Source organism: Biomphalaria glabrata, chromosome 12 (genome assembly GCF_947242115.1).
Source record: "Biomphalaria glabrata chromosome 12, xgBioGlab47.1, whole genome shotgun sequence".
NCBI lineage: Eukaryota > Metazoa > Mollusca > Gastropoda > Planorbidae > Biomphalaria > Biomphalaria glabrata.
In genome coordinates, this window is record NC_074722.1 from 35,703,165 (window position 1) to 35,727,809 (window position 24,645).

A 24,645-nucleotide genomic window follows, 5' to 3' on the forward strand; every position below is an offset into this window, starting at 1 on the left:
TTATAAGATTGTTATATTCTGAAAAATCATACTGGCCAAACCAGAATTTTCCACGTCTGGAAATTAGTTAATAATCTTTTTCCCAAAGATATACATAAACTGAGCCGTTTTCGAGGTCCGTGTCCTTGTTACAATTTTCATGAGGAATTAGCAGGCTAATAAGTGGAATCGTAAAAACAATTAAGTACAAGCGTGATCGTCTGCTCGTCTGATCGTCTGCTCGCAATTGTTTTGAATTGAATACTTTTTGATAATCCGAGCCAAATGTTCTCACTATCGTAAATCACAAATGACTTATAGAAATCGAGCTCTTATATTCTTATATTGTTAGGCTATATATATTTACGAAAAAAAGGTTCTACTCAAGGCAAAAGACAGAGAGAAACGGAGAAAGATGGTTAACAGATCTTGTGTGGTGCCCCAAAGGTTCAACGGACTATGGGATAGATTTCCTTCAATCTGTTTGTTAAACTTCACTCAGTTTAACTTCACTCCATTTCTCAGTCAATGAACTTTTTTTTTCCCTTCACTTAAAAAAAAAGAAAAAAAAAAACTACCTTGAAAATGACATACACTGTTTAAAACTATAATTAGATCTACTTTAATTCATTCCCTTGGTCAAGGATAATGGCATGTAGGTAAGGGCCATAGTCTGGTCACACGAAGGACAATTACTGTTGAGGCTTTATAAGAAAATGAATATCACGTCTGCCAGGATTAGAGTTAGAGCCCTTGCTTTTCATTCATAGCTTTGTCTTTATGGTGGCAGAGAGACTGAATAAGTAATAAAACGTAATCTCTGCTTAGAAAGGAAGAGAGAGAGAGAGAGAGAGAGAGAGAGAGAGAGAGAGGGAGTTAGAGAGAGAGAGAGAGAGAGAAACCTGCTAAAAGAGAGATAAGAATACAAGGAGATAGGTAACAAATATAAAAAGTAGAAATAAAGAACAGAAGAGAGGAATAAAAGTTAAATTGAAATGATCTCAAACGATTACATAAATTACAAAAAGGTTCCTATTAAAATCAGATTGTCCAATGACATAACAATGAGATATTTTTGTTGCGATACTATGACATAACAATGAGCTATTGTTTATTGCGATACTATGGCATTACAGTGAAATATTTTTTATTGCGATACTATGACATGACTTTGAGATATGTTTTTGTGTGTGAAACTATGACATTACAGTGAGATATTATTTTTTTGCTATACTATTACAGTGAGATTTTATTTATTGTGTTACTATGACATTACAGTGAGATATTTTTTTTATTGCGGAGTCAGGTATTTACAATAATAACTCATCTCACTAAATGTCACCAACCCTAACAACGCCTCTGATTTATACCAACTAATGTATTACGCTATTAAATGGGATACACTAGATATTTAACTACTTGGCTGCTAAGTATTTGTATATAAAGGATGGTACATATATAATAATAATAATAATAATAATAATAATAATAATCTTTATTATTCGTAAGGAAATTTGTCTTACAATTTGTGCATTACACCAAACAAAAAACATTATAACTATAAGAAACCAAAGTGTACATTCACACCAGACTCACTCATAATTTACATGTGACAAAGTTTATACCAGATTGTTCTTATTTAATGATTTGATTGCCAGGGGAACAAATATTAATCATGTAATGACTAACTAATTAAACGTGTGAAAATTGTGAACAATGAAGATATTACATAGGCAGTGGCGTAGCATCCATGGCGCGAAGGGGTTCAAGGGGGGCCCATGACCAATAGGGGCCCACGAGAGCACTAAAAATTTGAAAACAAAATGTGTTGAATGTAATAATTTAATTTTTTTTTTTTATGTATTTTTATCAAACCATTAAACTAATCATTCGTCATGTTATTATATTATATCACTGCTTATTGTCAGAGTTAGCCATGCGTTACATATACTTGGACTAGAGAATACATGTTAAAACATTTCTTTGTTAAAATTAAACACAAACACAAGAGAGTTACTATTAAAACGTGATATACGGTAATTGTTAAGTGTCATGATGCAGTCTAAGTACAACTACTTGTCAAACATTGTAACTTGAGGGCAGGGGAAAACAAACACAAAAATGACGGTTTTGGAAAAAAAATCGATTTTTAGTTTTTACATGTTTCAAATAGTTCAACATGTTTTGCACGCATTTTACTTCATGATAACATTGAAAAATATTATTTGTTATGTAAAGAATGCATTTAATAATGGTCACCTTGTCCTATTAAGAGCTGAAAATGACCAAATTACTCATTTTGTTTAGTTGATTTTCATAGTTGACACGTCATTATACCATAATATTCAGAAGGCAGTAGAAATGACGTTTTTAAAATGTACTGATGCATTCGGGAGCCACTAGATTTGTTTTGGCCATAATCTTAAGGAGGGGGGAGGCGGCCCAGCATCATATTCTGGAACCCGGGCCCACGAGTACTTTGCTACGCCACTGTACATAGGAAGTCATATCCAAGGTGGATACCGTATTAACAACATGGGTATAAACAGTATCGATATTAACATTGCACTTACCTGGGCGTTGAATATTTTTGAAATTTTCCACACAAAAATTTAATCCCTGGTTTGGTATCTGAGGAAAATTGACAGGGAAAAAAAACAACAACCTGAATTAGAATAAAGTTTTGCCAGGCCTTTGAAAAATAAAAGATTCTATAGTTAACATAGACATGAGCAATGGAATAGGACATCAATGGAAAGCAGGAACTGTAACTTCTCGCATGAAATACTTAATTTTAGTTAAAATAATGTATTTGCCTCCCTTTGTCATGATAAAAATAATAAGGCTTGTCTTGGAGTCCGAAGATTAGTGAGGAATGCAGTCTTTCCTGTGACTGTGCAGCCCCAGCTGTGACCTACATAGTTTGCCACAACCAGGGCAATCATAACCGTTGTCCGCTGGTGGTCGATTTAGATTTTCTTTACACCGTCTGCCTTTGTCCTTGGCAGCGGATTTTCTACACTCCCAAGGTTATTACAATTATGTAGTCCGTCTATAGTCTGAGAATCCAGTTCTATGTCTCCAATTTGTTTGTTGTTTACTTTAAGTACTTTTCATATAGTTACTACAATAACGCGTCCTTTCAGGCTGGCAATATGGTGTCGTCACCAGGGGCGGACTGGCTATATGGGCATCTGGGCAAATGCCCGATGGGCCGGTACCCAAATGGGCCGGTATGGCCACAGAAAGGGCCGCATTGATGCAACTATGTATTAACTTGTTAAAGGTCTTTTTTTTTTTATTCTTTTGCAAACGGGGCCCTCAGAAATCTCTCTACAGTGCAATAGTAATTTAATCCAAAACATTTTCCGAAATAATGTAATAGCCTACATCCGTAGACAGTGCTATTAGTAGTAGGCGTCATCCTTTTAGGGGCTACACACTTAGCGCTTACAGAGCAACATAAGGCCTATGTTTTTGTTTGTATAGATTAGTATAGAAATATAGAGCTCAATGTATGCATGCGAACAGTTACCGGTGCTCAAACTAATATAATGCTGTTAAGGACAGGTAGACCTAGAACTGGATGTCTACCAGATGATATGCAATTTATGGGCCTGATTGTATAGAAATGCCTGGGCCGATTTTACCACCCAGTCCGCCCCTGGTCGTCACCATAGAAACACTCACACTCACACGCGCACACACACTCCATAACACAGTGACTCTTGAGAAACGTGTGCCTCTGCTCCATTGAACTCATCTACTACATCTACTACTTACGTCAGAGACTTCAAAGAAAATGGCCACAGTGTGAACACCATTCTCCTTCCCCTCCGCCTCTCCCAGGCTGGGGAACTCGCTGTTGTAGGCCACCAGGTGCATCTGGACAGAAAGTAAGAACTAGAACATAGGGAACAAACAAGCGAACTAACAAACAAACAAGCGAACAAACAAACAAACAAACAAACAAGCAAACAAACAAACAAACAAGCGAACAAACAAACAAACAAGCGAACAAACAAACAAACAAGCGAACAAACAAACAAACAAGCGAACAAACAAAAAATAAATGAACAAGAAAAAAAACAAGTAATGAAAAAGTAAGCCATCAAACAAACTAATGAACAAGCAAACAAACAAACTAACACATGAACAAACAAGCAAACAAACAATTTAACAAACAAAAAAGCAAATAAAAAGCCAACAAAGAAACAAGCAAACTAAGAAATGAACTAAAAAACGACGGTGCAAACAACTTGATAAACAGGCTGACAAACGGGCTGACAAACAGGCTGACAAACAGGTTGACAAACGGGCTGACAAACAGGCTGACAAACAGGTTGACAAACAGGTTGACAAACAGGTTGACAAACAGGTTGACAAACAGGCTGACAAACAGGTTGACAAACGGGCTGACAAACAGGCTGACAAACAGGTTGACAAACAGGTTGACAAACAGGTTGACAAACAGGCTGACAAACGGGCTGACAAACAGGTTGACAAACAGGTTGACAAACAGGTTGACAAACAGCCTGACAAACAGGTTGACAAACGGATTGACAAACAGGCTGACAAACGGGTTGACAAACAGGCTGACAAACGGGTTGACAAACAGGCTGACAAACGGGCTGACAAACAAGGAAAACAAACAAACAAACTTTCAAACGATGAAACAAGCGAAGATATATGGACAAACTGACAAAACTTTTGTGGCAACTGAAAGAAAATCTGAATTGATAAAACCTAGAGGAACTTTAAATTTATAATAATTGATAAAATTCTGAATTAGTGAGCGTTATAAAACTTTGAATTTGTGTCCTTTTAGAGCTTTGAATTAGTGAACCTTAGAGAGCTTTGAATTAGTGAACCCTAGAGAGCTTTGAATTAGAGATGAATCTTATAGAGCTTTGAATTAGTTGACCTTATAGAGCTTTCAATTAGTGAACCTTACAGAGCTTTGAATTAGTGAACCTTAGAGAGCTTTGAATTAGAGACGAGTCTTATAGAGCTTTGAATTAGTTGACCTTATAGAGCTTTCAATTAGTGAACCTTACAGAGCTTTGAATTATTGAACCTTATAGAGCTTCGAATTAGTGAACCTTATAGAGCTTTGAATTGGTGAAACTTTCAATTAGTAGAAGTGATAGAAAGTATATATAGAAAGTATAAATTAGTGAGACTGTTAGAAACTTCGAATTGGTGAGCCTGATAGAAAATTTCAATTAGTGAATTAGCGAAAATGATAGAAATATTAAATTTGGGAAACAACTGGTAGAAAGCGTGAATTAGTGAAAATGATAGAAACTATGAAAGAGAAAGAGTGAATGACTGACCAGCCAGCGAGAACCAAGAGCCAATTATTATAAAGCCCTTCTGATCACTATAGCCGCAGCACCTCACCTAACCTCATACTAGCCAAAGAAAAAGCGACTAGACCTACCTCTAATGGGAAAGCATGTCCATCCAGTAGGTGCTCAGAGCCAATGTGGTCAGTACGCCCCCAGTGGAAGTGTATGCCAGATAGTATGAATCTACCAGGCATGTCCTCACAGTCGATGTAGATGTTTTTGTGAAGGGGCTTGATGGTGGCTGAAATTAAAGGGATCCCAGACACACACATAGATGTACACAAATACACTCTCATATACAGTTTTAAGGCCGGCCCTGATATAAGCATTTATATATATATCATGGGCGTATCCAGGGGGGGGGGTTTCTTGGGGTTCAACCCCCCCCCCGAAAAAAAAATCCTGGCTACGCCCATGATATATATATATAATAATAATACTAGTCTTCGAGTCCGAAGATTAGTGAGGGCAAGCATAACCATTTTCCGCAGGTGGTCGATTTAGATTTTCTTTTCGTCGTCTGCGTTTGTCCTCGGCAGCAGATTTTCTTTTGGTCTCAAATGTTCAAATGTGTATCCCCGCGGCCTTCGTGAGTGACCTCCAGCTGTCTCGTTCTGAGGCCGCGTGCAACCAGGTGCTCTCTTCTATGTCAGCCAAGGAAAGTTGACGCCTAAGCTGGTCTTTGAGGCGTTTTCGTGGTGCGACTCTGTTGCGTCGACCACCTTTTAGCTCACCCCTATTAAACAATCCCACTACTATATATAAGTGAAGCTTATGATACATTTTAAATTCCATAAATTAGCATAAAAGCATTTTTATTATATATATATAACTCCTATTAAACAATCTCACTACTATATATAAGTGAAGCTTATGATACATTTTAAATTCCATAAATTAGCATAAAAGCATTTTTATTATATATATATGTAACTCCTATTAAACAATCTCACTACTATATATAAGTGAAGCTTATGATACATTTTAAATTCCATAAATTAGCATAAAAGCATTTTTATTATATATATATAACTCCTATTAAACAATCTCACTACTATATATAAGTGAAGCTTATGATACATTTTAAATTCCATAAATTAGCATAAAAGCATTTTTATTATATATATATGTAACTCCTATTAAACAATCTCACTACTATATATAAGTGAAGCTTATGATACATTTTAAATTCCATAAATTAGCATAAAAGCATTTTTATTATATACATACATATAACTCCTATTAAACAATCTCACTACTATATATAAGTGAAGCTTATGATACATTTTAAATTCCATAAATTAGCATAAAAGCATTTTTATTATATATATATATTACTCCTATTAAACAATCTCACTACTATATATAAGTGAAGCTTATGATACATTTTAAATTCCATAAATTAGCATAAAAGCATTTTTATTATATATATATGTAACTCCTATTAAACAATCTCACTACTATATATAAGTGAAGCTTATGATACATTTTAAATTCCATAAATTAGCATAAAAGCATTTTTATTATATATATATATAACTCCTATTAAACAATCTCACTACTATATATAAGTGAAGCTTATGATACATTTTAAATTCCATAAATTAGCATAAAAGCATTTTTATTATATACATACATATAACTCCTATTAAACAATCTCACTACTATATATAAGTGAAGCTTATGATACATTTGAAAACTCCATAAATTAGCATAAAAGCATTTTTATTATATACATACATATAACTCCTATTAAACAATCTCACTACTATATATAAGTGAAGCTTATGATACATTTTAAATTCCATAAATTAGCATAAAAGCATTTTTATTATATATATATGTAACTCCTATTAAACAATCTCACTACTATATATAAGTGAAGCTTATGATACATTTTAAATTCCATAAATTAGCATAAAAGCATTTTTATTATATATATATATAACTCCTATTAAACAATCTCACTACTATATATAAGTGAAGCTTATGATACATTTGAAAACTCCATAAATTAGCATAAAAGCATTTTTATTATATATATATATAACTCCTATTAAACAATCTCACTACTATATATAAGTGAAGCTTATGATACATTTTAAATTCCATAAATTAGCATAAAAGCATTTTTATTATATACATACATATAACTCCTATTAAACAATCTCACTACTATATATAAGTGAAGCTTATGATACATTTTAAATTCCATAAATTAGCATAAAAGCATTTTTATTATATATATATATAACTCCTATTAAACAATCTCACTACTATATATAAGTGAAGCTTATGATACATTTTAAATTCCATAAATTAGCATAAAAGCATTTTTATTATATATATATGTAACTCCTATTAAACAATCTCACTACTATATATAAGTGAAGCTTATGATACATTTGAAAACTCCATAAATTAGCATAAAAGCATTTTTATTATATATATATATAACTCCTATTAAACAATCTCACTACTATATATAAGTGAAGCTTATGATACATTTTAAATTCCATAAATTAGCATAAAAGCATTTTTATTATATACATACATATAACTCCTATTAAACAATCTCACTACTATATATAAGTGAAGCTTATGATACATTTTAAATTCCATAAATTAGCATAAAAGCATTTTTATTATATACATACATATAACTCCTATTAAACAATCTCACTACTATATATAAGTGAAGCTTATGATACATTTTAAATTCCATAAATTAGCATAAAAGCATTTTTATTATATATATATATAACTCCTATTAAACAATCTCACTACTATATATAAGTGAAGCTTATGATACATTTTAAATTCCATAAATTAGCATAAAAGCATTTTTATTATATATATATATAACTCCTATTAAACAATCTCACTACTATATATAAGTGAAGCTTATGATACATTTTAAATTCCATAAATTAGCATAAAAGCATTTTTATTATATATATATGTAACTCCTATTAAACAATCTCACTACTATATATAAGTGAAGCTTATGATACATTTTAAATTCCATAAATTAGCATAAAAGCATTTTTATTATATACATACATATAACTCCTATTAAACAATCTCACTACTATATATAAGTGAAGCTTATGATACATTTTAAATTCCATAAATTAGCATAAAAGCATTTTTATTATATATATATATAACTCCTATTAAACAATCTCACTACTATATATAAGTGAAGCTTATGATACATTTTAAATTCCATAAATTAGCATAAAAGCATTTTTATTATATACATACATATAACTCCTATTAAACAATCTCACTACTATATATAAGTGAAGCTTATGATACATTTTAAATTCCATAAATTAGCATAAAAGCATTTTTATTATATATATATATAACTCCTATTAAACAATCTCACTACTATATATAAGTGAAGCTTATGATACATTTTAAATTCCATAAATTAGCATAAAAGCATTTTTATTATATACATACATATAACTCCTATTAAACAATCTCACTACTATATATAAGTGAAGCTTATGATACATTTTAAATTCCATAAATTAGCATAAAAGCATTTTTATTATATATATATGTAACTCCTATTAAACAATCTCACTACTATATATAAGTGAAGCTTATGATACATTTTAAATTCCATAAATTAGCATAAAAGCATTTTTATTATATATATATGTAACTCCTATTAAACAATCTCACTACTATATATAAGTGAAGCTTATGATACATTTTAAATTCCATAAATTAGCATAAAAGCATTTTTATTATATACATACATATAACTCCTATTAAACAATCTCACTACTATATATAAGTGAAGCTTATGATACATTTTAAATTCCATAAATTAGCATAAAAGCATTTTTATTATATATATATAACTCCTATTAAACAATCTCACTACTATATATAAGTGAAGCTTATGATACATTTTAAATTCCATAAATTAGCATAAAAGCATTTTTATTATATACATACATATAACTCCTATTAAACAATCTCACTACTATATATAAGTGAAGCTTATGATACATTTTAAATTCCATAAATTAGCATAAAAGCATTTTTATTATATACATACATATAACTCCTATTAAACAATCTCACTACTATATATAAGTGAAGCTTATGATACATTTTAAATTCCATAAATTAGCATAAAAGCATTTTTATTATATATATATGTAACTCCTATTAAACAATCTCACTACTATATATAAGTGAAGCTTATGATACATTTTAAATTCCATAAATTAGCATAAAAGCATTTTTATTATATATATATATAACTCCTATTAAACAATCTCACTACTATATATAAGTGAAGCTTATGATACATTTTAAATTCCATAAATTAGCATAAAAGCATTTTTATTATAAATATATGTAACTCCTATTAAACAATCTCACTACTATATATAAGTGAAGCTTATGATACATTTTAAATTCCATAAATTAGCATAAAAGCATTTTTATTATATACATACATATAACTCCTATTAAACAATCTCACTACTATATATAAGTGAAGCTTATGATACATTTGAAAACTCCATAAATTAGCTGAAAGATTAGGTAAACAAAGGTCGTCCTATAATTCCAACTATGGCTACACATTGACGAATAGGGAGGGTTATAAATTGACTTAATGTGTTGTGGTCGACATTTATGAAATAGACAAAGTTTCAACTTGAACTGAGAATGGGATATGGGAGAAAATAAAATGTGCAGAATTTGTATCAGACAGTCAAAGTGAGTTAACTCTTTCTCTCCTAACTGACGATACCAGCGTTGATTCCACCAGAATGTGGTAAATAATTACGGAGAGAAAGAGTTAATAGAAGCTTCGTAAAAATGAGGCAGACCCACAACTGATAATAAAATATCTAAATATATAAAGCATTAAATGTAAAAACATTAACACGATGAGTATTGAGTGGAATTTATCTATTTATTTTTTTTTAAAGGAAACCTCAGCATTTGCGATATTCAATTTAAGCTTTGTCATCATAATAACCCTTAGGCCTTAGGCCTCTTTTCTTTGGCTCTTTTTTTTTTTTGGCTTTATATGCCTCTTTTTTTGGTCCTCCTGCGTCTTTTGTGGGCTTTTTTTTTTTAAATTCATTTTTATTTATGAGTTCTCACATTTTCACATGGATGGCTGCCTGGTCGTGCGGTTTGCGCGCTGGACTGTCGTTCGCATTTATTGACGGTCGAGGGTTCAAACCCTGCCCGCTCCCATCCCCCGTCGTTTGGACTAGGAAGTAAACTATCTTCAACTCTGAAGGAACATCCGAATTATGTAAAACATTTTACAAACATTTGCAAATATTAAATTATAAAGAATTAAAAAGAAAATTTGAAATATGATTAACCTATACTTTATTAGTAAATAAAATAGTGAATCTACATCAATAGTAGATAGAAATTTCAAGATCAAAGAAAACAAACAAAACTTGATCTGTCTTGTGAAGATTAGTCTCCGGACTTGGTTGTCTGTTGATAAACTTTGGATCCGTGTGTTAAATATCTGATGTAATTAATATTTTCAATGTTCCTTTTCTAGTTCATCTTCGCCACTTTCTTTTGTTTAAATTTAAGATAATACAATTAATACTTTGAAAATATTACTAGTTGAGATTTCGCTTGATCGTTTACCAGCTGACAGATCAACCCAAAAGTCCTATTGATCTGATGTTTTATGTTCAACACTTCAAGCTGCGCTAATCAACAATGTTCCTGGACATAACGTTGCGAAATTCAAGAAAGATATATCTTTTTATTCAGTACTGAAGAGATGACATTGCCAACAACACATAAGACACTAACATAAGTTTACGGTTAACACAACAGTTCAAGTTAAAATTGTTCACAAACTGTCCAAACTTGCGAGTACAAGTAACCCAGTAGGTAATTAAAAAAAAAAGGAAATAACTCAAATTAAAGTAACGGGGAAATGGCATCTTATTTTTGGTTCTCCGTGATATACATAATTGTTTTTTTTAATCTTCTTTTCACTGTGTGGATATAAGCATTAATAAGGATTGAATTCTCAAGTACGAAACTTTCAGACCTTACGATCTGCAGGACAAATGATGAAAAGGTCATCTGTTTCTGGGGCCATAGTTAACAATGGTGTCATATGGCCAGCCCAACGATCAAACGCCTTTACTTTTTCCGTAACTAATGTTAGGTACCCATGAGAGCTGGGTAGATTCAGAGGCGCCATTAAGATCCCGAAATTAAAAATCTCAGACTTTATCTGGATTCGAACACGGGACTCCCGGTTGGGAAGCGCTTTACCCTTCAGCCACCTCGCCTCCAAAAGCTGATAGTTTTATACTGGTGGAAAACACATCATAAACAATTTGACTTACCCGTGAAACCATCATTACTGAAGACCACGTCCGACAGTCCGGTGTGGTCAACTGAGGTCAAAGCTATGGGAGACATGGGTCTGTACTGAAAGTGGGTGGCCATGATGTCGATGGGAGACTGGTATCTGTGACCACAGTTGGGGAATGCTTGAGGCCACACTCTGGGTCCAACTGAGTGACCAATAGAGTGGTAGGGAGTCAATTTAATTACGAGAGAAGGGAAATAAAAAAAGACTTATTATCATTATAATATTATTAAAACACCATTAACAAGCAATAGAAAAAAAGAATACTTAAAATACAACAACAAAGCTTAACTAAGGTAAAGAACATCTAATTACTGCCATTTACTAAAAAAAATACAGGGTTTAGCTCCCTTTATATTAAATAAAACAAAAATAATTAATTAATACTAAATGATTATTATTATTATTATGGCTTTTATATAGCGCTACTTTCAGGCTTACAGCATGCTCAGAGCGCTTTTTAGTCCAAGCTCATTTGTGGACCAGTGGGGGGGGGGGGGCGGGGAGGGGGTATCTAGGAGTTGGTTTTTCGTACTGCCTTTAGGCGCTCAGTAAACACAACTCTGCCCGAGTCGGGTGTCGAGCCTCAAGCCCCCCTCCTCCTCCATAGGTAGCCAAGACAAGTTCAACCGTACTTAGCCTTATAGATAAATATTACTAGAATGTTAAAAGAATAAGATCGAACCGTAGGCATGCAGTCGGATGATTATATCTATATAGGTCTAGTTCAACTCCGCCCCCCCCCAAAAAAAAAAGTTTGTAATAGTTGAATTAACTTTCTTTAGTTTAGTTTAACTATCTTTCGAAATTCATGATTAACTAATAGTTTAATTACTTTATTTTAGTTGAAAACTAGTTTTAGTTTAACTCTTAAAAGTTAGTTTAGTTCCCATCACTAACTACATTTTAACACCAATTCGTACGTCCGTATGTCTGTCTTGGATTAAAATTGTACACTTAAAACTTGTTCATTCCCATTCTTGGATCACGATGAAACTGCAGAAGCATTCACTGTTCCTAACTAAACACGAATCGATACAAAAAATTATCCAAGTAATTAATTAACAAGTGGTAACTAATCACTTTTGTTTGATATAGATAAAATGAATTTTTTTTTACAGTTCTTTCCCTTTATTATAATTTTTAATTTAAAGTATTTTCTAATATTTTGCATGTGTCGTCAACTCCGAACTCACGGTCGCTTTAACCTTTTAGTAACCGAGACGATAGCGCAAACCTATCAATATTAACAACGATTACTCCCTAACATAAAACCTAGCTCCCATTGCTGAGAGCTCCTGATTTATATTTTTACCTCGTAGCGGTAAAGAGTTACATTTTCATCTTAAGGAAAATATCTGGAGAGAATTCATTTAGATTGCACAGTAGCCGAGTTACCGAGTAGGCTCTACCATTTTTTAAAAAGTGGTTTAGATCTTTTATTATTATATTATTTTTGCTAATAATAGATGCAGATTGTTCCCACCTTTTCAAGAAAATGTAAGCTAGGTTGTTTTTCAATCGTAAATATTGTCAAAGACATTGGGTAGTTCAATATTGGATCTGTCAGGGAGAGGTATTGCGAGAATGAATGTTGGTTTGATATTTTGGTATGATTGTTATATCCCCTTGTTATGAATGCAAAGTGTTGCACGTGTTGTGAACTGAGTGATTAAGTCTTCGTTGAATGTGCGAGAGAGTGTGTTAAGTCAGTAAGGCCTTGCTCCCGGTCCAGGAAGGTTGGACGTTTACTTCCTGGACTGGTATTTATGCATTTATATATTTATAAGTTGATGGACTGGTGTTTTGTGTATTACTATTTCATAAGAGGGATATAATTGTGTGCTTTATTAAGTATTAAACTATTATCGATATTCATGAATATAAGGAGTTAGAGTTGATGTATATTAAGTGTTCGTATTTGAGTTAAGCAAGTATTGATGAATTATAATTGAGTAACCATGAAAGTATCAAGCAAGTATTATTTAATATTCAAGAAACCCCTAGTGAGCCAAGTTAAGAAACACAACAAGACAGGAAATAAGCAGCAGAGTATATATTAAATTAGAACCCTGACAGATCCAATGATTCACAATATGTACAAAATAATTTATTAAGATAGACGATGTACCTTTCAAGGAGTCAGAGTCGTCATAGCTCCAGATATTAAACTTTTTGCCTGACAATAAAAATACCAAGATTTAGACGAAATCTTAACATTTATGGAAAAAATTAACACAGCAAGATTACAAGGGGAGATAATAACTCACAAAACACAAATTATTTGATTATCTCCCCCCTTGGACACTCCTCTATTGCAAGAAATATTGTACGTGTCTGTATGTAAAAGACAAACATGTCTATGGGTCTCACCTCTACTCTATGCCTCTAAAGTCCCGACAGTTTAGTAAATAAGATAAGATGAGATAAGATAATTTTATTGATCCAATCAAATGGAAATTCAGTTTGACTACAATTGACAACCTCAGCGTAACTACTTTACAAAAACAATATAGATGCAAATACGAGCAACATTCACACACAAATCGTAAACTTTTGCAAGACATTATCAAACGCATTCAAAATACTCACTGACCTTGCTCAGACAAAGGATCGTAGCGATGCTGTACAGGCCTCAGAACGCTTTGTTCTGCCAGGGGGCGCTCATTTTTCACATTCAGGAGTCTGGATAGAAATCTGTTTCCTACTGAAACATTGAACCATGCAAGAGTACACTACATTGAACACACAAGAGTACACTACATTGAACACACAAGAGTACACTACATTGAACACACAATAGTACACTACATTGAACACACAATAGTACACTACATTGAACACACAAGAGTACACTACATTGAACACACAATAGTACACTACATTGAACACACAATAGTACACTACATTGAACACACAAGAGTACACTACATTGAACACACAATAGTACACTACATTGAACACACAAGAGTACACTATATTGAACACACAATAGTACAATACATTGAACACACAATAGTACACTACATTGAACACACAATAGTACACTACATTGAACACACAAGAGTACACTACATTGAACACACAATAGTACACTACATTGAACACACAATAGTACACTACATTGAACACACAATAGTACACTACATTGAACACACAAGAGTACACTACATTGAACACACAATAGTACACTACATTGAACACACAATAGAACACTACATTGAACACACAAGAGTACACTACATTGAACACACAAGAGTACACTACATTGAACACACAAGAGTACAACACATTGAACATACAACAGAAACATACATACATACATAAATACTTTACACATACTTTAGAATTGGTGTATTTTTATAAAAAAAATCGCTTGCATAATTAATTTGATAAAGTAAACGATTTGCTTTTAGAAAACCAAAAGAAGCCGTTGCACCTAAACTTTTCAAGCTGCATCGCATGGTAAAATAACATTTTTCATTTCTCTTTTAGTTTTCGAGATCTGAGTGTGACAGACGGACACACGGACATTTTGCATAAACCTAATAGCGGATTTTTCCCTTACGGGGGCCGCTAAAAACGTACAATTACTACACCATTTCTCACTACTGCAAGATTTCGCTCCTTTTTTCTACATAAAACAGAATTAGTTAAGTACAGTTTATTAACTTATCAGTTCATTTCTGTTTTAACGATTAATGTGTTATCATCGACAAGAATAATTATGCAAAGTTTCAACTTGATCCGAGAATGGGAAGTAGGAGAAATAAAAAAAATAAAGATTTGTACCAGACAGACAGACAGACAGACTGGCAGAGTGAGCTGATATAAGCTTTGTAAAAAACGTTGGACCCTAATCCAGTGATCCAATAATGTGAATCCAATGATTTAATATATTGAATCTAATGATTTATTATGGTAAATCTAACTATCTAATATCTTGAGTCTGATGAATTAATATCGTCACTCTAATTACTTAATTTCGTGAAACTCATATTTAATATCGTAAATATAACGATTCAATATCTTAACTCTTTCTCTCCTAACTGACGATACCAACGTTGATTCTACCAGAATTTGGTAAATAATTACGGAGAGAAAGAGTTAAACCTAATGATAGAACAAAATAAACTTTTTTTTTTTTTCTCTAAATGACAAGTGAATGTCAAATAACCAAATGTCACTTACTGTTGTCATTTCTGGGAAGTGAATTCCTTGAGGGAAGAGTTTGGATCCTGATTGGATGGACAAGTTTCAACTCTCTAACCTTGTCTAAGCGAGTTCTTGCTGTTGACTACCCACAATGTTAGAAAGAGTATATAACTACAATGTTTGTCAGTATATATCAATATAGATCACTATTGGTTCCCCAAGGTTGTCATTGCCGGAAGTAGTAATGGATATATGTCTGCCTGGTCGTGCGGTTTGCGCGCTGGACTGTCGTTCGGATTTATCGACGGTCGAGGGTTCAAACCCTGCCCGCTCCCATCCCCCGTCGTCCTGCGGGAGGTTTGGACTAGGAAGTAAACTATCTTCAACTCTGAAGGAACATCCGAAACATGTAAAACATTTTACAAACATTTTACAACCCACTACCTATAAAATGCTACCCAATGACATGCGTTTCAAATAGCCCCTGACAACCAGTCCAAATTCACGTGTGGCCCAGATATTAAGTCCGACGGAACTGTTTTGACTAACAGGAGAAATGGCGAAGGCGAGTAACTGGAGCCTAAACCAGTAAGCTTCGTTCAGGATGGAATCGTTATCCATGGCTGGCTACCCACCTAAAAGAAGGAAAACTCTGAATTCAAACCTCTGCTGCCTTGCATCTATACCCAATCATGGGAAAGGTTTCGGGAGTCAGCCCTGAAAAGAAATCAGGAGCCTGCGAACCTAAGCCAGTTTGCAGCATTCAGTGCAATAGCCTTTGCAGAGCCTGCGACGTCGCCGACCCCAAACTGTATCGGCACTTGCCGTTCCTTTGAATATATCAGCTGCGTGGAGAGAGAGGGGGAACTGATCTGTGGGCGACATGGTTCCAACCACAGCCAATGCGCAGGAATTCATCTCATTTCCATGAGATGATCCATAGTGGCTTTGCGACTTTAGGAGGCCATATAACATATATTAATTATAAGGAACATTTTAAAAAGTAGTTTGTTCTTTTAAATTTAAAATAAATTCCTTCTATATGAAGCCGATGGCGGTCTTTGATTTCTCAATCTGTTTCATACTGCAAGATAAAATAAACCGAAATGACCAACCAACTTACCAGTGTTCCAGAAGTCCTTACTAAAACCCTTGGTAATGTTGGCTGATTTCTCGGATACGAACTGTGCCTTCTGAACGGAATGTATTTAATCAACCGGCCTGGACCGTCACTTGCCGGATCTGTTGTTAGAAAAAACAAAAGCAAAATTGTAGCCAAGACTACTTATTGCAATCACGAAATGTATAAGGAGAATAAGACCAAAATAATAACATATAAAAATATCCTTTTTTTAAAAAAAAGAACAGAGCTTAGGTAAGGGGAAGAGCTCCTCCCTTACAACTACATTTATCAATAAGGTAGAGATTATTTCCCTTATTCGATATCAAACAAAATGATTAAATAGTTGATTGACTAATTGGTAAATTTCTTTATTCATTCATGTTCTATTAGGTACAATAAATAGTTGTTTAAAGTATTAGTTAAGGGGACTAAACCCTACAAATTAAGCCATATCTGGGAAAACTAAAGGAATAATTTCCCTTAATTGCAGTAATTAATTAACGAATTTTTTAATTGATTCGTGCCTTGTCTACTCCAATGAATAATTGTGCAAAGTATCAACTTGAGCCGAGAATGGGTGTCGGAGAAATATCGCGTACACACTTTTTACCAGACAGAGTTGATATTGTTGCCTTTCATGCTTATAGCATGCCCAGAGCGCTTTTGGTCCAATCTCATTTGTGGACCGGTGAGGAGTTGGTTTTCCGTGCTGCTTTTAGGCGCTCAGTAAACACAACTCTGCCCGAGTCGGGTGTCGAACCTCGAGCCCCCTTCTAGGTAGCCAAGCCAAGCCAAGTTCAAGCGCACTTGGCCTCTCGACCACGCTTCCCACCAATGAAAACAATGAATAAAGATATTCACAATCGCTCCAATTTATTATTGTTATTATTAAACTTTCACTTTTTTTTAATAAGGAAATTTTTAAAATATATTTTATTTGTTTCGGTTAAATTTTGTGTGACTGGCCACTTTAAAAAGTGTGATCATTTATTCGTTACACCAAACACGTGACCAGTCAGATGTGAGAATAATATTTTTTTTTCTTTTCCAAATCATTCACACGTTAAAAACTGTAAATCGTTAATTTAACGAAAAGAAATACTCGTTTGATTGGCTCACAGTAAAACACAAGGCTAAAAGATCAACTCCCGCCACTTCGTACCGATAGTCCGGTCATCGATCTTGAGGTAATCCCGCCATAATCTCTCCCAACATTACAGTCACCTTGTCTTTGTCAAGTTCACGTCTGCACGACAACGTCTGCTAGTTTAGAGGTTCTCAAACCCAAGCGCTTGAACGAAGACCATGTTTTATAAGCTAACCAGTGAAAGTCCCAAGATTTGAATAGTTTCAATAAATTCGAACTCTGGAAGATTGTTAAAAATTTTAAAGTTACAAGATGACATCTGCTCCACGACCTTGACCTTATGTATGTTTTGAAACACCAACGTCAGGCAATTTAACTGCCAAATATTTCATTTATCATTCTTCTATTACTTTTGGAAGGTCTCATTGCTTGGTGTAATATTCATCTGGATAGCTGCCAGTTCAGATAAAGCTAATAACCATTTAAATTTCTACTACGTCAAAGAAAACATTCGAATTATTTATTTTCAATTTCTACTTCGTCAAAGTAAAAATTCGAATTATTAATTTTCTTTTTTTTAACATCTCCCTATCGGTCTGAAGTTTCCATTATCGCACATAAAGTTTTGCTGTGTGACATTTGATTACAATGTCAAAACGATTACGTCATTCATTAAAAGTAAAAATTCCCTTTTCAGACCTTGCAATCTATAGGGCAGATGTTGTTAAGGTCATCTATTTCTTTGACCAACGGTTAACGAGCAGATGTCATGTGGCCAGTACAACCACTAACCACCTTTACTTTCCCAAACTAAATCAGGTACTCATAAGAGTTGGGTGGACTCAGGGGCGCCCTAAAAGTACCAGAATTCAAAATCCCAGTCTTCACGGAGATTCGAACCCAGGACCCCAGGTTCTGAAGCCAAACGCTACACTATTATACCATCGCGTCCCCACGACATTAATTAGTAAACTAATTAATTTTTGTTATTTTCTATTAGTTTTCCATCTAAGAATTATATTGTGTTTTTCTTATTGCATGTACTGAGTATCAGTAATATCCCTCTATTATATGTCTGCCCCCAAGCGAAGATTTCACCACATTAATATTACAATGTCACATGGTAAACTACACAAGCGATAAGTAATATTGAATTACGAGTACTATGTCAATAGGACATCATAAGGGCTCTATATTGCAATATTTGAGAATCAAACCCAGGTAAGTTCATGACACGGAACTTTGTGCACTTGTTGATTAATCTGTTGTTTTATGAATGTATGCGCGCAGGTATTGACTTAAGATGATGAGACCTCGTGGAAATGGGCAATGGAGGCCTATTGCCTAAGTATTAGGCAATAAGGGTGCCTATTCACCGTCCTGGATTTGTAGCTTGGGTGGTGGGTGGCGCCAAGCGATTTCTAAAATTCTGAGCAGCAGGTGGGAAGAGGCTTCAGACATTGCCAGTGACAGATTTTTGTGGAAACAGCCTGCCGCCCAATGAGCCGAACGACGCGGGAGGATCTAAGTCAGTAAGAATAGCACAGGTTTTGAAATACAACTTTTTAATAGCAGAATAATGCACTGTACATTCATCAGAATATGCATTTTTTAGGCATTCAATACCGGAAATAGTGTTTGGCAATAGCAATGTGAAGGTTGCTTTTATTCTTGGTATCGACTCACCCCTCCCCCAATTCGGACGAATATATAGCAAGACAGAGCCCAGCCTTAAGTACTTGAGGTTTTTCATATCAATTATAGTCCAACATTTACTTAGTACTGGTTTGTTAGCAGGGCCGGGAAAGGGGAGGGCAGGTGGTGCTATTGCCCAGTGGACTCCACAAGAAAGGGAGGACAGGTGGTGCTATTGCCCAGGGGACTCCACAAGAAAGGGAGGACAGGTGGTGCTATTGCCCAGGGGACTCCACAAGAAAGGGAGGACAGGTGGTGCTATTGCCCAGGGGACTCCACAAGAAAGGGAGGACAGGTGGTGCTATAGCCCAGGGGACTCCACAAGAAAGGGAGGACAGGTGGTGCTATTGCCCAGGGGACTCCACAAAAAAGGACTTCCACAATAGATAAGAGAGGCCTATTTCGACAGATCAGAGATTCTATGAAACTGTTGTACATTCCCCCTCCATTTTTACCGAGAATACTTTAGTTCTTGCAGTTGGCAACACTGTCGAAAATCCCATGGAGAGAATGAGTGTGCAACACTGAGATCCTTGCGCGAACAGGTATTCCCAGCATCTTTACAGCCCTCGGACAACGCCGTCTGCGCTGGCTTGGACATGTTCACCGGATGGAGGACAATCGCATCCCGAAAGTCATTCTCTACGGACAACTCGCGTCTGGCTCAAGAAAAAACTAGTCGCCCCCACCACCGTTACGTGGATGTAATAAAACGGGACCTCAAAACAGGTTAACCATAGTCGCTCTACGACTGAAGGAGGCCAACAGTTGGCAACACTGTTGTAGTTATGAAGTGTCCGCTAATACTTCGGATTTACTACATTGCATTAACACTATAGATGTACATCTGTGTTACTAGAATATGTATATTAAGAAATTGTACACTTTTTAAACATAGGAAAAGTAGAATTAATTTACAAACACTCTCGTAAATCTATATAATATGGCAGGCTTTTGCTAAACTTTTAGATATTAATATTTTTTTTTATTAATAGGTACATCCGTGTTTCAGGGACCTCCAATACTTAAATCTGGCCCTGTTGATTAGTATTGTTTGTTTGTTTTTAAACTGTAAGCCAAACTGCATAATTGTTAGTCTTCAAAGTAGTGGAACATTCACTCTTTCGAAAAAACAACAACAATACAGTTTTGTTAATTATCTCCCTTGTTAGACCGTCTAAAAACTTTAAATAATCCGGGTTAGAGTGAATCCTAAAATAAACCTAGACTAGTTTCTTCTAAAATTATCACTTCGATGTGTAGCTCGATACTACGCTGTTCATCTTTCAATAATATGACTTGGTTCAACTAATCTACTTTAAAAATAGGATGTTGTGAATGAAACACATCTGTTATTCTTAGAAGTCCACGCCATGTTGTTCGTATAGAGTACTTAGACAACTCACGTTGGGGGTACCTAAGAATCGAGTCCATTGCACAGGCGGGGATGGAAGAAAGCCCCCCCCCCCCAAAAAAAAAAGGTCACTATTTACACGACGTTCCTCAAGGAGCCGTTTTTATGACGGACACCAGCACAGCAGAGTTTCCCAGGTGTGCTCGACCTTTGGCCTCGTTTTTGACCTGAGAGTCTTGGGATATCAACCATGGATAATAGGGATGTACACATGTACATCTGCTTGGACCTTTCCTAGACAGAATTTTGTTCAGACAGGCAAATGGAAGCAAACTTCCATGGGCCTAGAGTTCCGAGAGTTTTAGATTCAACTCATGACAATTCGAGATGTTTTGTAAAATGTTTTATATATTTCGGATGTTCCTTCAGAGTTGAAGATAGATTACTTCCTAGTGCAAACCTCCCGCAGGACGACGGGGGATGGGAGCGGGCGGGGTTTGAACCTGGGACCATCGATAAATCCAAACGACAGTCCAGCGCGCAAACAGCACGACCAGGCAACCATCCTTCTAAAGAAGAGAAAGAAGAATTGGAAAAAGAAGAAAAAAAAAGAGTTAGAACAAAAAGAGAAGAAGAAAAAAAGGAAAAAAAGAAGAGTATGAAAGCACTAGAGACACTACTCACTATACTCCATGGACGCTTGGACAGGACATATCGTGAGTAGACAGACGTAGCCGACCATGCAGACACAACGGAACAGTGAGCTCACGTCTGCTGGCAGCATCCTGGGGGGGTCTCAAAGACGGCTACGTCTTTCTAGGCAGCAAGACTTTTCTAGAAAGACAATTATTAGAAGCTCTAAATATATCAAATAATAACAAGATTTGTTACGAAAGGTCAAATATTTTCTATTTCTTCATCTCATATTAGTTTTTGTTATTCTGCAAAAATAGAAAAATAATAATAGTAAAAAAAAAAAAAAGAAACAAATAATAAATAATTAACAAATAAAAAAAATAAGCAAAAAAAAAATATATATATATATAAAAAATGATAAATAAAAAAATATATAAAAAAAATAAATATGTATTCTTCTTCTTCTTCTAGCCAGCTTTATTGCTGATGAGCTGTGAGCTCTTTTACAGACTGTGCCAAGGAAAAAATAGTGTGCAGTTTTAAATAAATATGTATATGCGTGGTAACAACGAGGAGAGGGGAGCGGATGTTTTTGACTCTACAGACGGAAGAGTTTCTGATGAAATCACGAGATGGTCTGGCATAATTCAGGTTAATATAAGTCACGGGGATGCTAGATGAGAGTGTGACAGAAGGGACGTATATTTGGAGTGAATTAGATCTTATGAATTAGGTCTTATGAATTAGATCTTATGAATTAGATCTTATGAATTAGGTCTTATGAATTAGATCTTATGAATTAGATCTTATGAATTAGGTCTTATGAATTAGATCTTATGAATTAGATCTTATGAATTAGATCTTATGAATTAGAGCTTATGAATTAGAGCTTATGAATTAGGTCTTATGAATTAGGTCTTATGAATTAGATCTTATGAATTAGATCTTATGAATTAGATCTTATGAATTAGGTCTTATGAATTAGATCTTATGAATTAGATCTTATGAATTAGATCTTATGAATTAGGTCTTATGAATTAGATCTTATGAATTAGATCTTATGAATTAGATCTTATGAATTAGGTCTTATGAATTAGATCTTCTGAATTAGATCTTATGAATTAGGTCTTATGAATTAGATCTTATGAATTAGGTCTTATGAATTGGATCTTAAGAGTTTAGCAGTACCAACTATTTGGAGCAACAAACCAACAACCAAGCATTAACTGGAGGGAGGATAGTTTTAATTCTTAACTTTATTACTAAATATTTCTGCATAAGTCTAATTAAAGAGTTTCCAGACTGGACACAGTGTTTTCTTATCAGTCTAATTTATGACTTTCCAGACTGGACACAGTGTTTTCTTATCAGTCTAATTTATGACTTTCCAGACTGGACACAGTGTTTTCTTATCAGTCTAATTTATGAGTTTCCAGACTGAACACAGTGTGTCTTATCAGTCTAATTTATGACTTTCCAGACTGGACACAGTGTTTTCTTATCAGTCTAATTTATGAGTTTCCAGACTGGACAAAGTTTGTCTTATCAGTCTAATTTATGAATTTCCAGACTGGACACAGTGTTTTCTTATCAGTCTAATTTATGACTTTCCAGACTGGACACAGTGTGTCTTATCAGTCTAATTTATGAGTTTCCAGAATGGACACAGTGTGTCTTATCAGTCTAATTTATGACTTTCCAGACTGGACACAGTGTGTCTTATCAGTCTAATTTATGACTTTCCAGACTGGACACAGTGTGTCTTATCAGTCTAATTTATGACTTTCCAGACTGGACACAGTGTTTTCTTATCAGTCTTATTTATGAGTTTCCAGACTGGACAAAGTTTGTCTTATCAGTCTAATTTATGAATTTCCAGACTGGACACAGTGTGTCTTATCAGTCTAATTTATGAGTTTCCAGAATGGACACAGTGTGTCTTATCAGTCTAATTTATGACTTTCCAGACTGGACACAGTGTGTCTTATCAGTCTAATTTATGACTTTCCAGACTGGACACAGTGTGTCTTATCAGTCTAATTTATGACTTTCCAGACTGGACACAGTGTTTTCTTATCAGTCTTATTTATGAGTTTCCAGACTGGACAAAGTTTGTCTTATCAGTCTAATTTATGAATTTCCAGACTGGACACAGTGTGTCTTATCAGTCTAATTTATGACTTTCCAGACTGGACACAGTGTTTTCTTATCAGTATAATTTATGAGTTTCCAGACTGGACACAGTGTGTCTTATCAGTCTAATTTATGAGTTTCCAGAATGGACACAGTGTGTCTTATCAGTCTAATTTATGACTTTCCAGACTGGACACAGTGTGTCTTATCAGTCTAATTTATTACTTTCCAGACTGGACACAGTGTGTCTTATCAGTCTAATTTATGACTTTCCAGACTGGACACAGTGTGTCTTAGTACCATTTACGTTACGAATTCATCACAATAGAGGCGCACTACTATACCTTAATGATGACCTGGCGTGGCTTTAGCCAGATTTGACCGATTGCTTCAAATTGGGCCCCGCGCCTGCGGCCTATCAGGGGCCCCGCAATTCACATTTAGCATATCACTATCAGTCATGGCTCTTGTCACAGGCTTTAAAGATGTAGGACTTAAAGGGTTAACCTATTTAGTGTATCGTACGACTGACGTAACTTTAGTTAACCCACTGGCGTCTATTGCATATGAGTTGCTTCCTTTGCATGCTGTGTAATACATGTTGATATAGTGATCTAATTAAGATAAGATAAGATAAGATAACTTAATTGATCCAATCAAATGGAAATTCACTTTGACTACAATTGACAATCTCAGCTTAACTACTGTACAATAACAATATAGATGCAC

At 34.5% G+C, this 24,645-nt stretch overlaps 1 protein-coding gene across 2 annotated transcripts in view; it reads right to left on the reverse strand.

The window, feature by feature from the left end:
- LOC106073247 (carbonic anhydrase 1-like) overlaps positions 1-24,645 on the reverse strand; it is a 33,039-nt gene that overhangs the window by 7,508 nt on the left and 886 nt on the right. The window contains exons 2-10 of one of the 2 annotated variants that reach the window (XM_056006320.1): positions 21,832-21,981; positions 17,012-17,130; positions 15,925-16,030; positions 14,330-14,437; positions 13,865-13,912; positions 11,708-11,878; positions 5,423-5,571; positions 3,763-3,864; positions 2,553-2,610 (exon numbers count right to left, since the gene is read on the reverse strand). In XM_056006320.1, the coding sequence (XP_055862295.1) occupies positions 2,553-2,610; positions 3,763-3,864; positions 5,423-5,571; positions 11,708-11,878; positions 13,865-13,912; positions 14,330-14,437; positions 15,925-16,030; positions 17,012-17,130; positions 21,832-21,931 (961 nt within the window). In that variant the 5' untranslated portion in view covers positions 21,932-21,981. Of the gene's footprint in view, positions 1-2,552; positions 2,611-3,762; positions 3,865-5,422; positions 5,572-11,707; positions 11,879-13,864; positions 13,913-14,329; positions 14,441-15,924; positions 16,031-17,011; positions 17,131-21,831; positions 21,982-24,645 lie in introns of both variants that reach the window. The other variant, XM_056006319.1, reaches the window with a different exon arrangement.